At 42.9% G+C, this 15246-nt stretch overlaps 1 protein-coding gene across 1 annotated transcript in view; it reads left to right on the top strand.

Moving 5' to 3' along the window:
- vipr1b (vasoactive intestinal peptide receptor 1b) overlaps positions 1-15246 on the top strand; it is a gene marked incomplete at both ends in the record, with an annotated part of 106701 nt that overhangs the window by 60273 nt on the left and 31182 nt on the right. Inside the window, one exon of the mRNA XM_080751933.1 lies at positions 5596-5728. Coding sequence (XP_080608059.1) covers positions 5596-5728 — 133 coding nt within the window. The remainder of the gene's footprint in view (positions 1-5595; positions 5729-15246) is intronic.

Raw genomic sequence — 15246 nt, forward strand, 5'->3', positions numbered from 1 at the left:
ACCACAGCCGAGCGCTCCAGACCTCCGCTCCAGCCAATCACAAGCCGCGCCTTCTAATTTATGCAACCGCGTCTCCTATGGTAGGAATACTCGCCTACTGTACAGGACTGCCCATCCATGAAGGGAGTGAATGCCCCCCCTAATCCTTTGTGTGAAATGTAAATAGTTCATACTTAAAGGCGTAGTACAGGGGTGGGCAATTATTTTTGGTTTTGTGTAAACAAAACCCTATCTTCGATCGTTTTTTCTAGTCACAGGAACAGAACTAGTTTCAGGATTGGCTAATGTAAGGGGCCAATGGCGTGTCCCACTCCCAGCCGAGAGAAGAAAAGCGCCTGCGTGCACTTAGAGAGAGAGAGAGAGGGCTGCGCTGGGACCAACAGGGCGTGCGTGCACAGAGGAGAAGCGTAAAGAACCAAGCATCGAGCATATAACATACACAAGCACCCTGGGACCAACGTGCACACAGGAGAAGCGCGCGCGCGCGCGAGAGAGAGAGAGAGAGAGAGAGAGAGAGAGAGAGAGAGAGAGAGAGAGGGAGAGGGCGCTAGCCTGGGACCAACAGGGCGTGCGTGCACAGATGCCTGCTAGGGGCTTCGACATAGACAGAGAGAGGAAAGAGAGACAGAGAGAGAGACAGAGAGAGAGAGCGAAGGCAGGGATATTTTTGATTTTACAGCGTTTCGCTCGCACAACTTTCGACCGTGTGTGTGTGTGTGTGTGTTGTGTTTTTATGTGGCCACACCCACCAGTTCATTAAGTATGCCTGGTTGTCAGGTGGATGGCACCCTGGCCACAATAGGCGATGTAAATGACATGAATCTGCAGACACCGGAAGTGCCGCGGTTAACGGAAGTTACGTCATGCTTTGCAGTTTTCCGGTGAAATTCTCCCATCAGAAGTAGCACCGTTTCATGCCGTTTCAGCCTATGGTCGTAACCAGACTTTTCTCTTCGCAGATGAGTAAGCCTGACTACGCGGGGCTAGGTGGATGGTGACCCAGCTGAAGTTAGCCACACCCACAGTGTTGGGTGAATGATAAAAGGGGAGGGGATGATTATATGTTGTTTTTGGATTGCCACTTTTGACCCACAAGGTGTCTAGCCTGACTGCAAGCGTCAGACTCTATCACACACTTCGTTTTGGGAAGAGAGTCTGAGATTTCGGGCAGACATTCCACTTCTGGGGGGGCGGGCTAAAGCCTATTGACGTCACACACACACACACACACACACACACACACACACACACACACACACACACACACGCTTAGAGCCCCCGACGGCGACGTGCCGTGACATTGCAAAAATACGTTATTTCTTATAACATATGATTGCATGTTTACGTTGGTGCAAAATGGTATTAAAACGTAATGAAACGGCACTATTGTATAGTTCAGGGGTCTTCAACGTTTTCAGGCCGGGGACCCCCAAACTGATGGGGAGATGGAGCAGGGACCCCCTACCACCTCGTAGGGTGGGGGGGGGGGGGGGGGGGGGGGGGGTCGGGGCTACAACATATTTTTTTATTTTAAACATGTACAAGTTACAGCGAGCAGGGTGGGCCGTACCACTACCATTTCTAAACATACTACTTATTAACTGAGAACCAATGTCAATAATATCAACAATCTGTCAATTGCATAGTAATCATGTATTCAAGCTATTCAAAATGGATAGAATCATGATTTATTTTTTAACATAAATGTAAAAAAATAAATAAATAAAAAATAACATTTTTTGAAATCTTTTTCTTTTTTTCTTTTTTTTAAGCAATAATTTCGCGGACCCCCTGCAGTACCTCCGTGGACCCCCTGGGGGTCGCGGACCCCCTGTTGAAGACCCCTGGTATAGTTTATTCAAATAATTCGAGTCGAGTCTGACTCCGCCATGACAGTTTTCACAGACCAATCAGAGTCCACTAGCGACTCACGTGGGCAGAAGAGCACCAATCAGAGTCCACTAGGGACTCTCACGTGGGCAGAAGAGCTCTGAAGGGAGGGGGCTGGGGGGGGGGCTGGGACCGGACCAGCCTACCACGTGCCCCAAGTCTAAAGCCCTGATTGGCCCATTCAATTCGCCCGCTCCTCGGGCGAGCTGAAATAAAATAAAAAATCTCCGGGGTCAGTCCACACTACACACCACCCACCAACAGGGGGTGGTAATGTGTGGACTGATTTCAGGCTACAAGGTGTCAGCCTCAAGGAAGAAATAAAAAATACAAAGGGAATACATAATTGCTCATAATAACCACACCAGGGGGTCTAATGAAGTACTGTCAACCTCATAGATACATGAAAACCAGAAAAAGTGCAAAACTATGGCACCACCTCTTTAAGTAAATGTTGGCCGGTGTCCGCGCTGCAAATGGCAATAAATGTACTCTCTTGAATTTACAGCCAACTTCAGGTGATGCGTTTTGTCATTTTAGGTCAGACATGGTTCTACTAGTGTCTCACGCTGCTTTCTACAGAGGTGTGTGTGTGTGTGTGTGTGTGTGTGTGTGTGTGTGTGTGTGTGTGTGTGTGTGTGTGTGTGTGTGTGCGTGTGTGCGTGCGTGCGTGTGTGCGTGCGTGCGTGTGTGCGTGTGAGTTATGTCCCGACTTATACTTAGCTGGATGCCTGTGTTGAGCACCAAAAATAGACAATCTACAACACAACACTGTGTTTTGAGCTTGTAGATCAGCAAATTTCTGCTTTAGGGTTAAAAATGCCTTTCTTAAAAGCTCAAACGTTAATATCCTCTAATGTTAATGTGAGCCTGGACGTTAGTGTGCGTGATTTCACCAGGGCCGGCGCCAGGGACACCTTTTAACTTGTGTGTAGACTGCGCAGACCCTTATGCGAAGCAGGCCCTTGACATGTATTAACACAGGGATACTCAAACTTCCGAACCTGTGGGCCAAATTACAAAAATGTCAAGGGGCCACGAGCCAGAAGTGGGGATTGGCAGACACTGCCACGAGCCAGAAGTGGCAGACACAAGCCTGAGTAGACTGCAGAGCACATAATTAACACCTGCCCCCTGTACAGACCACCTTCAGAGGCTGGCCTCTTCCAAGTGGTACCAGAGACAAGGGCGTGGCTTCACGATACTGAGTTGGACATTTGAGGATGATAGACGAAAGAGAGAGCCAGTTGATAAAATAACATTACTTGATAACTTCTCTCTTTTATTTGCTTTATTTCCACTTAACTTAAGACAAGTGCAATGTGCTTTATTTTATGCAAACTGATGTGTTCACAACTGCATTTTTTATACATTTTGGAAAAGGATATTTCACTTTAAAAAATAAAATTAAAAAATATGTCATTGTATCGTCTACTCGGGCTTTGGTGAGCACCCCGGACAGTATTTAAGTTGCTTGATTCAGTATTTAGATATTTTATATACGGTAAATGTTATCAGACACACCCCCATCCTATACGAACCCATTTTAACTTCAAACTCAATTTTAACCACGATAGATTCATCAAAAAAAAAAAAAAGTGAGTACTTCTTCTATCACTGAGTATACACGTTGTACCAGAGGACATAATGAACTGGGGATTGTTGCAGGCTTCATTCATGTGATCAAAACAAAACCATTCAAGGATATTTTTGGTTCAGCCTTTTGAAAAAGTCCTTCATTTATTATTGAAGGGTGTGGAAAACCACTCAAACATGTAATCTATAGCACTCTAAATGGGCTCATGCACACAAAGGACACGTAGAACTTAATTAAGAGATAATTCACTGTGAATAAACTGCCCATTTTTACCCATTAACATCAAGGACTGAATATTAACATGGAGACTCTCCTGAAAGCTTAAGACTGTGTGTGCGTGCGTGCGTGCGTGCGTGCGTGCGTGCGTGCGTGCGTGTGTCAGAGATTCCGTTAGCCGGTATTTACCGGCCATTGGCCGGTTAAATGTTTAATTGGCCGGTAATTATAAAGTCCACCGGCCACCGTGGCCGGCTGGGAAAATGCCTCTTAGGCTATTTTATCTTTTAATCTTATTATACACATAATTATTTGTCTAAAGTAGTAAAGCTACAACCATTAAAACCTATCATAATTTTAAATGTGTATCATGTTCTGTGAGTCTGTCTGACGACAGCGGAGCTCACCGCCACTGCTGCTGCTTCATGCTGCGCTGTAGAGGTGGGACGTTCGCGAACGAATTGAGTCTTTTGAACGGCTCTTTGAAATGAACGATAGCATTGTGAGCTTGTAGATCAGCTATTTTCAAATCTCTACTGTGCTGTGCGCATATCTATATTCGTCGTACGATGGTTACGCGCATTGGAAATATCAGAGCTTCAAGCTCACAACAAGGCGAAACGCGCCGCGCTGTGAGCTTGTATGTCTGCTATTTTAGACACGCACACGGCCTTACGGAGAAGCACACATCACGTTTCACAGCTGACAGTTCCAGCACCTTGTAACAATCAGCGTGGGTTTAGTGTTATAATCAGAACAGAACTGGGGTTCTTCCGAGGTAATCTATACCAAGCTGGACCCAGTAGACGATAATAAAAAAGGGACCCGAACTCTGTGGAATCACATGGATATTATACAAGCACGCACATGACTTTCTGATCGCATGGATGTGATGCCATCGTGGTCAAAGCAACAGAGGCAAGTCAACCTTCCTTGCGCCATCATAACATAACATTAACAAAATAAAACAAATGTTGTGTGTAAAAGGTTTAATGAGACGTGAAGCCAAAATCATATACTAGGCTATTAACTTATTAATTTGTAGGCCACTGTTTGGCAGGGCGCGCAAACGGTTCGCTTGAGTTGCGCGCCCACTTTAACCTATTCACTTCTTTTTTTGGCAAGCGATACCTCTACATAAGTAGATAGTTAGGATATTATTTGATAAAGAGGAAGGAAGCCCAGCGCAAACATAAAATGGTGTAATTATCAGTTGGGTGCACGGTGCACGCACATACAGTATCTCATCTGCAAACACGTATGTGACGTTCGATATAATATGGCCGATAAATTAATTGATTGGCCGGTAAAATATAATCCTGCCGGCCAAGGTGGCCGGCCCCAAAAATGCCTAGCGGAAACCCTGGTGTGCACTTACTCATTTACTCAGTATGTTGGCTATTCAAAAATAGCAGACAGACAAGCTCACAGCGCTTCACTTCTTTGAAGTTTGTAAAATGTTGAATATCTCCTTTTCTGGCGGTCCCAGGCACAAAACATTTGAAACATTGAAAACAGCAGATCTACAAGATCACAACGCGTCTCTTCGCACCGCGATCTGAGCTTGTAGGTCGGCTATTTGCACTACTTCTTAAACGTTTGTTTTCTAATTTATGATTTTTCATTCATTTATTCATGAAATTACTTGGACATTTTATTTCACAAAAATCTTAGCTTTTTGGGGAATGTTTTTTGAAAATGTTTTGAAACAATAATAATAAAAAACTAAATGTAGGAAACCAAAAATTATGGGACCCATACAAATTGTGCTATACTGTCTTCTCATCTCCTTCTCTGTGATTGTGTGTGTGTGTGTGTGTATGTGTGTGTATGTGTGTGTGTGTGTGTGTGTGCGTGCGTGCGTGCGTGCGTGCGTGTGTGTGTGTGTGTAGGAAGCTCCACTGCACCAGGAACTTCATCCACATGCACCTCTTTGTGTCGTTCATACTGAAGGCCATCGCTGTGATCCTCAAGGACTTTGTCCTCTACGAGCAGGGAGAGGTGGACAACTGCTACCCAGGAACCTTCGTGAGTCAGTTTTTATTTAGTTTTTATTTAGTTTTCGTCAGTGAAAAAAACGCAGTCGACCAAAAAATGTTGTCATAGTTTTAGTCTACGAAATCAACACTGAATCAGAGAGCCCATAATCAACCTGTGGGCCCACCAGGGTATTGCAAGTGGGGCCTCCAAATCTTTGGCAAAACACTTTATTGATAATATAACATTAATATTTAAAAAAAGTAAAAAAAAGTAAAATAAATAAATATATATATATATATATATATATATATATATATATATATATATATATATATATATATATATATATATATATATTTGACCCTTGAACATTTTTCATTGTGATAACTAGGAACTTAGGATCCAAACACAGTCGATTGATTGATCATTAAAACTAGAATTGACATATTGTCAATAATTGATCTGTGTGTCTTTTGAATGTTGTTTTGCTGGATGTTTATGTTTTTTACTGTGTTGCTTCTTTCTTGTGTGCTTTAAATCAGTGGTTCTCAACCTGTGGGTCGGGACCCCCAGGGGGGTCCCCACATTATTTTGGGGGGGTCCCCACATGATTAACCTAATGTGCAACGTTGTTTTCTCTCTCAACATTAAACAATCCAGCATAAAGTTTAAGTGTATAGAGGGTTTATGCACATTTCTAAAGTGACAATTTAAGGACTTTAATACCTCTAAAATGACAAATTAAACATTGGCCAAATTGTTAAATATTGGAGGCAGAAATTGTGAAAGTCTACATGCTCACAACGTCGCGCTGCGAGGTGTTGTGAGCATGTAGATCTGCTATTTTCACCATAGACCCTTGTTGTAAATGTAATGCCTCAACTCTTAGTGCTCGTCAGGGTGGGGGGTCTCCAGTTAAAATATGATTATTTGGGGGTTGCAGCCTGAAAAGAACCACTTCTTTAAATTGCACTGCTGCCTGTTGTGTTTCAGGAGAAATGTCAGAGAGGTAGGGGGGAGGCCAGGTTGTGGAGTGCCTTGTTTAGATGGTGAGAAATGCAGTTTAAAGTGGATTCTTTGTTTGACAGGCAGCCAGTGGAAGTTTGTTCAACTAGTGGTTCTCAAAGAGGGGTCCTTGGGAGAGGGGTGGTTCCAGGGGGACCCCAGCCAAGACAGTTAATGTCACAATCCTTTTAACCACTTTATCCATTTACAGTATACGTTGGCTATTCAAACATAACAGATGTACAAGCTCACAGCGCCTCATTTGTGCCGCGCTGCGAGCTTGTACATCTGCTATTTCTTTTTGTTATGTTCTTTTTTACACTAATCTTCTCTTCTGGGGTCCCTGGCAAAATCTTCTCACATGAGGGTCTGTGGCCAAACACAATCATTTTTGAATGATTTAGTTTTGATTTAATTTTCAGATGGGGGGGCTCCACGGCCAAATACATCAATTTGACATGAAAAAAAAGAAAATGTGCAGACAGTATGCCTCATAGTGGCCATTATCTCTAGCTCTCTAGCATCGACTATCAATAACCCCATCACATCACATCACATGGCTGAGACAGATGGAAAGCATGAAGCCTCTGCCTGGGGCTACAGTTTATGTTACATGATGGGGCCACACACATACGTACACATACACACACATACACTCTCAACACACTAGAAGCCTGGGAGGTTTTAGGTTTAGCTATTTAATGGTACCCTCTCTGGCAGGCTCCAGAGTGTTAATGGAACTATAGTGGGATGAGACAAGCCAGCTGCTCTTAGTTACACTCTGCTGCAGAAGAGATGACCCTGGCATGTGTGTTTGTGTGCATGTGCGTATGCGTGCGTGTGTGTTTAGCCTAGTGTATCAGTGGATGTGAACTTTCCTCCATCCAAGACATTATACGAAGGACATATCAGCAAATCTCACAGAATCAACCACGTTCATAGCCATCCCACCTGTGGCTATTTCAGATGCTGCCACACAGGGACGTGCTGGGCCCCTGATTCAGCCCGCGATAAAGAGTTGGAGAGGCCCTCATTGTGTGCTATAGAGAGAGATCTCTCTCTATAGTGCTGATGCTACTCAAAAGATTTGCCATTTCAGATCATGACAAGTGACAAGGCAGTGGGCCAAAGAATTACTGTAAATGAGTTATATTTCGTCATTGTCGGGTGGAAATCTTGTATGTCCAAAACCGTTTGTTTTGTATTTATCATTTTAAAAATGATTTAAACTAGTGAAAACAGCCGATCTTCAAGCACACAACGCCTCGCACCGCGAGGCGTTGTGTGCTTGTAGATCTGCTGTTTTCACTACTTTTGTGCAACGGCCTTGTAAGATGAAGCAGGGCTTGCTTTGCGAAAAAAATTATACATTTGAAACTTGGAGATACGAGGTTTCTGCCCAGCCCCCAAAATGGAACGAAGGCCGACATTTTATTTTTAATTTTTTCCTAATGGCCGGCCTGGACCGGCCGGGAATGAACTGGCCGTTCGGGAGTTGTCCCGCTTTTCCCAATGGCCAGCACGTCCCTGTTGCCACATGAAAAGTGTCTCCACAGCCGCCAGGCCACTACTGGCAGTAGTGTTGTAGATTAGATTGCTGATGAACCTCTTCCCCGGCCAATCAGACAGGTTAAAGATCTGTCCAGAGAAAAGAAAATCAGGCCTGGAAAACACTAAGAAACCGGGTCCAATCAGGCCCGCTGGCTTATAATACAAAAAAGAAATCCCTTTGTCAGCCTCTCGGTCACGTTCTCACCACTATCTCCACTTGTTTTGTCTTGCTTTCCAATTAAATACACAGTGATGTTGAAGGTCAGAAATTCAACGGTAATTGGAAATTGTTTTTTCTTTTGTGGGGTCAATGGCAAACATGTGTGTCTGATGTGCTCGCAAGGTGGCTGTGAGGCAAACAAGTACAATATCAAAAGGCACTGTGAGATGTCACAGAGACAATAATACAGAATGACTCAGAATGCAAATGTTCCAATGAGTTAAGGGCTGTTTATAGTTACGTATGCGTGATGTTGTGTACGTTTTTGGGTGAGAGATGCATAGTTCCTCTCTGCGTTATTTACGTGCCGACCCGCTCTCCGCTCCAATTCTGCTCCCGTTTGGGCCGCGCACCACATGGAGGTGGTTTTTTAGCCAAAATATGTAGAACCACAGAATTTCTTGACCCGACGACCGACGTGATGTTTGCTGTCGGCAACGTTATCGCGGTAAATGCAACTCCGCGAGGGACCGAGGTACAGATTAACCACCCGGACTGAGTAATTATAACAAAACAGTGCACTGCACCCGTCTCCTGTTGGAGGACAGGCGGTGTGAGTGTGTGCGCACTCGCGTTTGTGTGTATGTTTTCTCATGCCAATAAAGCCGTTTGAGGCTGTGACTGTGAGGAGTCGAGGCGTCCTCTTCAGTGATTGCAATGACGTTCCTTTTTTCCCGTTTCTTGCTAAATTATATTTCTTGTTGGGACACATAGTTTCAGAACCGCTGTCATACTGTAAGTAATTGTCCTCACTGCCACGGTTGACTAAAGTTCGCCACGGGTAGTTCAAGCGTACGTACGTCTTTATCGGTTTTAATCCGTCGGGTTGAGTGTTGTCCGTAAGGTTACGGACAGAGACAATTACATACGCACCTACGGAGCAACCGGATTAAATCACTCTCCCCCTCCGTTTCTTGTGTATTCCTGCGGTCCTTATGTACTACTATGCATGGTACTTTAGAAGCAGCGCAGAAAAAACAGCAATCTGTGTTCACCAAAAGTTGAGAGACCCAATGATGGAACGGCCACGATCTGCGATATTATTGACAATAAAATAGCTGCTGAGTTGAAGCCATTATCCTGAGGGGGAATTCATCAAAACAAGCTCTTGGTGGTGATGAGACTGTCGAGAAATACTGTGGCAGAGAAAATCAGGGACCTTGCAAGAGATTTGAAAAAAAAAAAGAAAAAAAGTGACATCAATTATGAAATGATGAGAACACATACCGGTACATACAGTACTCTCGTCAATTCATGATGTGAAACATTATGTAGTCATAGCAGAGACTTCTACATTGTGTCTGCAAAATTATTCATGGAAAGGGCGAGGGACCATATATTATTTGTACAAATCTGTCAAAAGGAGATAATGATGATAGATACTGCATGTCAGCCCACCTTTAATGGCACTGCTGTGCCTGCATCTGCAATCCCTCTGAAATCTGGTTGACATAGTGATTGCCAGTCTTAAGATAATACACAGTCATACTACTGTAGTTCGTCGTCGACACGTGGATTTGATTATGTTCATTTGTGAAAAGGCCATTTCACCCAAGAAAGGTTCTACTGGCTCTGGTGCACTTAGCGGCTAGCGCATAATAACCCTAACCCTAAACACCTCCTGCATTTTAACTAACACCTGTTCTATGTCAATAAAACCAAACTAATGAAGCATGGCGTTAGTTCATGCAGGGCACAGACGTCGCAAACGCCTCTGTGGTAATCAGCTGTCAGTCTGCTGATTGCTTTGGCATTTTTGAGGAAAAGTACTTAAAGGGGAGAACCACCCATTTTCAATATTAAACTATGTCATTATACCTTTGAGTTTTTATGTGGAAATAAGAAAAAAGTCCCGCCCCCCCCCTTCTGTGTTGCCTAGAACTGGAAGATTGATTTGGGAGTTTGACTTGCAAAGTACACCGTGATGATGTCATCACGGTGTACTTTGCACGCAACAACCCAAAGGTAGGCTATATTAATTTAATGACATATTAATGACATTAAAGGTTCTCCCCTTTAATGTGTTATTTCGACAGTATTTTTATGTGCTGAATCCATTTCTGCTGTATGTATGCCGATTGCCGAGTGCTACGAGTTACCGTTTCATAATGAGCTAATGTAATATGATATCACTTAAATCCAACGAAACTGATACAAAGTTTTCAATTGATTATTGTAGATGTGCTTAAGAACATAATAAAAACCTAGGAAAATGTAACTGCTGCAAAAGTGGCAATTTCAAGATGGAGTCCAAGATGTCTGACAGGAGCTTAACCCTTACAGTGCCTATCCCGAACAAGTTCGGCTTTATTTCAATCCAATACAATATTTTATTTGCTATTTTACTTACCCTGAGCTGCTTGAAGCAACGTGGGTGGTCCTTGCTCGTCCAGCGCTAGCCAACGAGAGACGCTAGATGGTCCGACGATTTATTCCATTGAAAATGGTTTAAAATAAAGTTTAGAGCCCCCCCAATGTTCACCGAATGTTCACTGTAGGCGGCGCGACGTATTCCACTGTGCCTATCCCGAACTAGTCCGGCTTTTTTAATAAAATGAATCAAATAATCCGAGGCCGCACCAAGCCTGGCTCTAAATTTAAAATCTAGGCGGCCGACCGAAAGCCCTTTCCCCCGGCCTGTAATCGGGCAACGCGGCCGCATCGCGCCGCCCACTCCAATGATAAATCACATCTTTAGACAGGATTTTCTCCGGATTGTGTTCCCAGACCCAAAGAAAAAGTTTTTTGCGACTGAAATAGCTTTAGATCGGGCTTCTAAATGGGTTAGCATTTTGGCTACGTGTCAGCTAGCTTCCTCCTATCGTCACCCATAGCATTGGCTGGAGTGAAATCCCAAGGCACTTGGGACAGTGTCGACGAAAGCTAGAGCGAAGGTCTATGGAGACATTTCTGGCACTCTAGGCCCCTTGTGGCCGGCGGCACTGTATGAGTTAAAATGCCTATCTATTTTGGTGTTTAATCACAGTTTTTAAGACCCTGGGACTGAATCATTGAAATTACCATCAGTTATTCATTCATTGCCAAATCCAAGATGGCATCCATCCCAAGGTGATGTCCTATTGTAATAAATTGCATAAAAACAACAAATTAACCTTTTTAATTGAAAATGAACACAATAACTGTCACTTTTAATGGGAAAATATTTTAGAAAGAATGTATCTATTACTCATAATAACATTACTTAACTAATGAAAAAGTGGTTGAGTAAACCATGTTTTTTTTATATTAATTTGTATTTGATGTTATAAAAGACGATTCAAGAACAAGACGTAACAAGACAACACACACCAGACTGGAGATCATATATATATAGACAAGAGTAGTAACCTATCATACAAAAGGTACAAAAGTCTTACAAAAGGCATTATTTATAAGGTACAAAAGGCATTATTTATATAAATACTTGGGACAATTATTTAAAAAGGTAATGAACAGTTATAGCCTACAGAGGTATACAAGTTGTACAACATATTACGGTACCATTAAACGTAAACTTGGTATCATGGGCAGTCATAGTCTATGACTCATAGAGAGTCGAGATGACCCGTAATAGGACCCCATATATTCATATGTTGCAAGACTGTCCTGTCTGTGGCATCGCAGCCTCTCCAAGTGTATTAATGATATAAACTCACTAAGCCATTTATTAAAACTTAGAATGACAGCGGTCTTCCACTCCGTTAGAATGATTCGTTTCGCAATTAGTGTACCAAGCATAAGAGTTTGCTGGACCGCATACGGCAGAGCGAGAGAGGCTTCGGAGCAACCAAACTGGACAGTTAGTGCGTCAGGTTCAATATGAGTGCGGTATACATTGCTGTACCATGTAAAGATACTTTCCCAGAATGGAACAATCCTTGGGCACGACCAGAACGTGTGTCCCAGCGTGCCCTTGGAAATGTTGCATCTGTCACAAGTGTCAGAAACGGCTGGATACATTTTGTTCATTTTAACCTTAGAATAGTGTAATCTGTGGATCACTTTAAACTGGACAAGCTGCAATCTGGCATTGATTGTGCCTGAGTGGATTCTCTTTAATCCCTCGCTCCAGATCTCGTCAGGCAGTTCCACCCCAATATCAGCCTCCCAAGAGGCCTTAATGTGGTTTGTTGACGGAATAGATGATTTAGCAAACAGTGAAACAAATTTGGATATGAGATGTTTAGAATTTGGATGCTGTTTCATTAAAGCATAAAAACAGTGTTCCTGGGGAAAGGTTTCAAAGTTATTAAAATTATTTTGCACAAAGTGCCTAACTTGTAAATAACGAAAAAAGTGGGATTGTGGAAGAGAAAATGCTTCTTTCAGCTCAGAAAAAGATGCAAAATGGTTGTTAACATATAGATCTGCAAAGGATATCAGTCCCTTGTCCTTCCAGTTTATAAAAGCTATATCTGACTGAGAAGGAATAAAGTTGTGATTTAAACAAATGGGGGAATATAATGACATATCGGGAACTAAAAGCACTGGATAATCTGGGCTGGATAATCCCTAGAGGAAAACAGAAGATCTGAAAGAGAGCTATTCTTCACTGCCTGAGACTCGAACTGGAGCCATATGGGAGCGTCGGAGGGAGAATGAAGAGGCTGGTCTTGCCAATAAATTAAAGCTCTGAGATTGGTGGCCCAGTAATAATGTTGAAATACCGGGAGGGAGAACCCTCCCAGTACCTTAGATTTTTGTAAATGGCTCTTTGAAATACGGTTGGTTTTGTACCCCCAAATAAAAGGCATTATTATTGAATTGATTTTTTTTAAAGAATGACGTTGAGAGCTTAATTGGGATGTTTTGAAATAAATACATGAACCTGGGTAGCGAAACCATCTTTATAGCGTTCACGCGCCCTATCATAGATAGTGGCAACGTTCTCCAGTATTCAATGTCTGTCTTGAGTTTATCTATTAACGGAGTGAAATTATATTTAAACAAAGACAGTGGGTTCAGAGGAATAGATAAGCCCAGATAAGTAAACGTGTCTGTGGATATCTTAAACGGGAGGGATTGAAGATAAGAGCGATCTAGATTGTTACTAAGGGAGTGTACGTTTAAAATCCACTAGAGGGGGCTGGTTGACAGATTTTATCTTTTAAAAAAATGTCATTGCCCCCCCCCCACCCTTCAGATTTTTTTGGGGGACCCCCCCTGCGTGACTTGAGGAAAATGCATGGCCCCCCCTCCCCAATAAACTATATATATATATATATACACACACACACACACACACACACACACACACACACACACACACACACACACACACACACACACACACAAACAGTACTAGGAGACAATAAAATGAATGCTGACCTATTAATATAGCACCCTATTTGACAATTGATTGATTGATTGAGGGTACAGAACAGTACAGTTCATTGACACAAGATCAACTAAAAGGACCACCAGAACGCTTTTGGGATTAAATGTGGGTCTCTTTGTACTCAACTAATACAGAAAGGGTCACATTCTCATACATAATTCGGTAGTCAGTGCGAAATTATGGAGGGAAGAAGTTGCAACATTCTTGCATATAGGATACGTTTGCCCCACTTTGTCAACCGCAACAAGGAATCGCTTAATAGTCCACGTCTGTCCACGGGACATGTATGTATCCAAGCTGCTTAATAATGCATCCTCCATCTCCCTGTGTTTCTTAATTCTTCAAGTTCAACCACAATGTAACCAGGCGGTAGCCTAGCCCTATTTACCTCGGAAACGGGCGATCAAAAAATAAAACGAGCGGCGGCCAGCAGACTCGCAAAATCTTGCAATAAACCAAACAGCAACTACTTTAGCAAGATAACGTCTCTCTCTCTCTCGGTCTGCGCTCCGCGCATGAAGCGTCTCCATTTGGACATGTTTTGGCACAGAGCGAGAGAGATGGAGAGAGAAAGCGAGTGAGACAGACGAGACCCACAAAGACCCATATTATATTATGCCTATTAGCCTACTGGTATATAGAAGGATTCCTTTTATCTGACTGAGCAACTCCTCACATATAGGCCTACACTATATGCGCGATAGAGGGTAAACTGTAGCTATCGAAACCACGGTTTTTGGGGGGATTGGGAATGTCACCTTACAGGATTACGTTTTGTTCTGGTTTAAGTTCATCATGGCTCGGTCAATTATGAAGCGATTAAAACAAATAAAACGTCACCTCATTCCTTGAAAAGCCTCACTTCCATGACCAATGACTATTGTGTCCCTATTACATCTAAAGATTTAAACGTTGGCTGAACTGCCAGTGCGCCATGCTGTGCGCTCCCAAAATGAACAAACTGATAGTGCGCACAGCGCACTGCCACCCTGGCAATGCCAATACGAAATTAATAGGGCATTCATATTATTCAAGTCATTATACAGCCTACCAAAAGCTGTATGGTTTAAAGTAGGCCTAATTAATATAGCCCTGTAAAGCCCTGTGTTGGTTCTGTCTGTTCGCTTCACAATCACTTTTGTAGAATGCAACACAAACTCAAATTTCTCTTTTGTGTCATTTCCTGACAGTCGCTCTAAGGCAACTCTTACATTTAAATGCATTAAACTCTTTTCTGATCGCTGATCTTCTCTCAACTTTGGCCATTTTCCTCCTCCCCAGCGGACCACTGCGCCGTCAGCGCAGAGTCGCCGACTGCGCCCAATGAATGCGTTCGTTCCTTGTGGTGAGATTTACAGAAGCGGAATATACCAAGTCAATCAGGGGGAACTTGATAAATATAGGGGAGGAAACACGTATGATAAATAACAAAAGAAAACATTTTTTAAT

The sequence above is a fragment of the Nannobrachium achirus genome (assembly GCF_963921795.1).
Source record: "Nannobrachium achirus genome assembly, chromosome: 21".
Classification (NCBI taxonomy): domain Eukaryota; kingdom Metazoa; phylum Chordata; class Actinopteri; order Myctophiformes; family Myctophidae; genus Nannobrachium; species Nannobrachium achirus.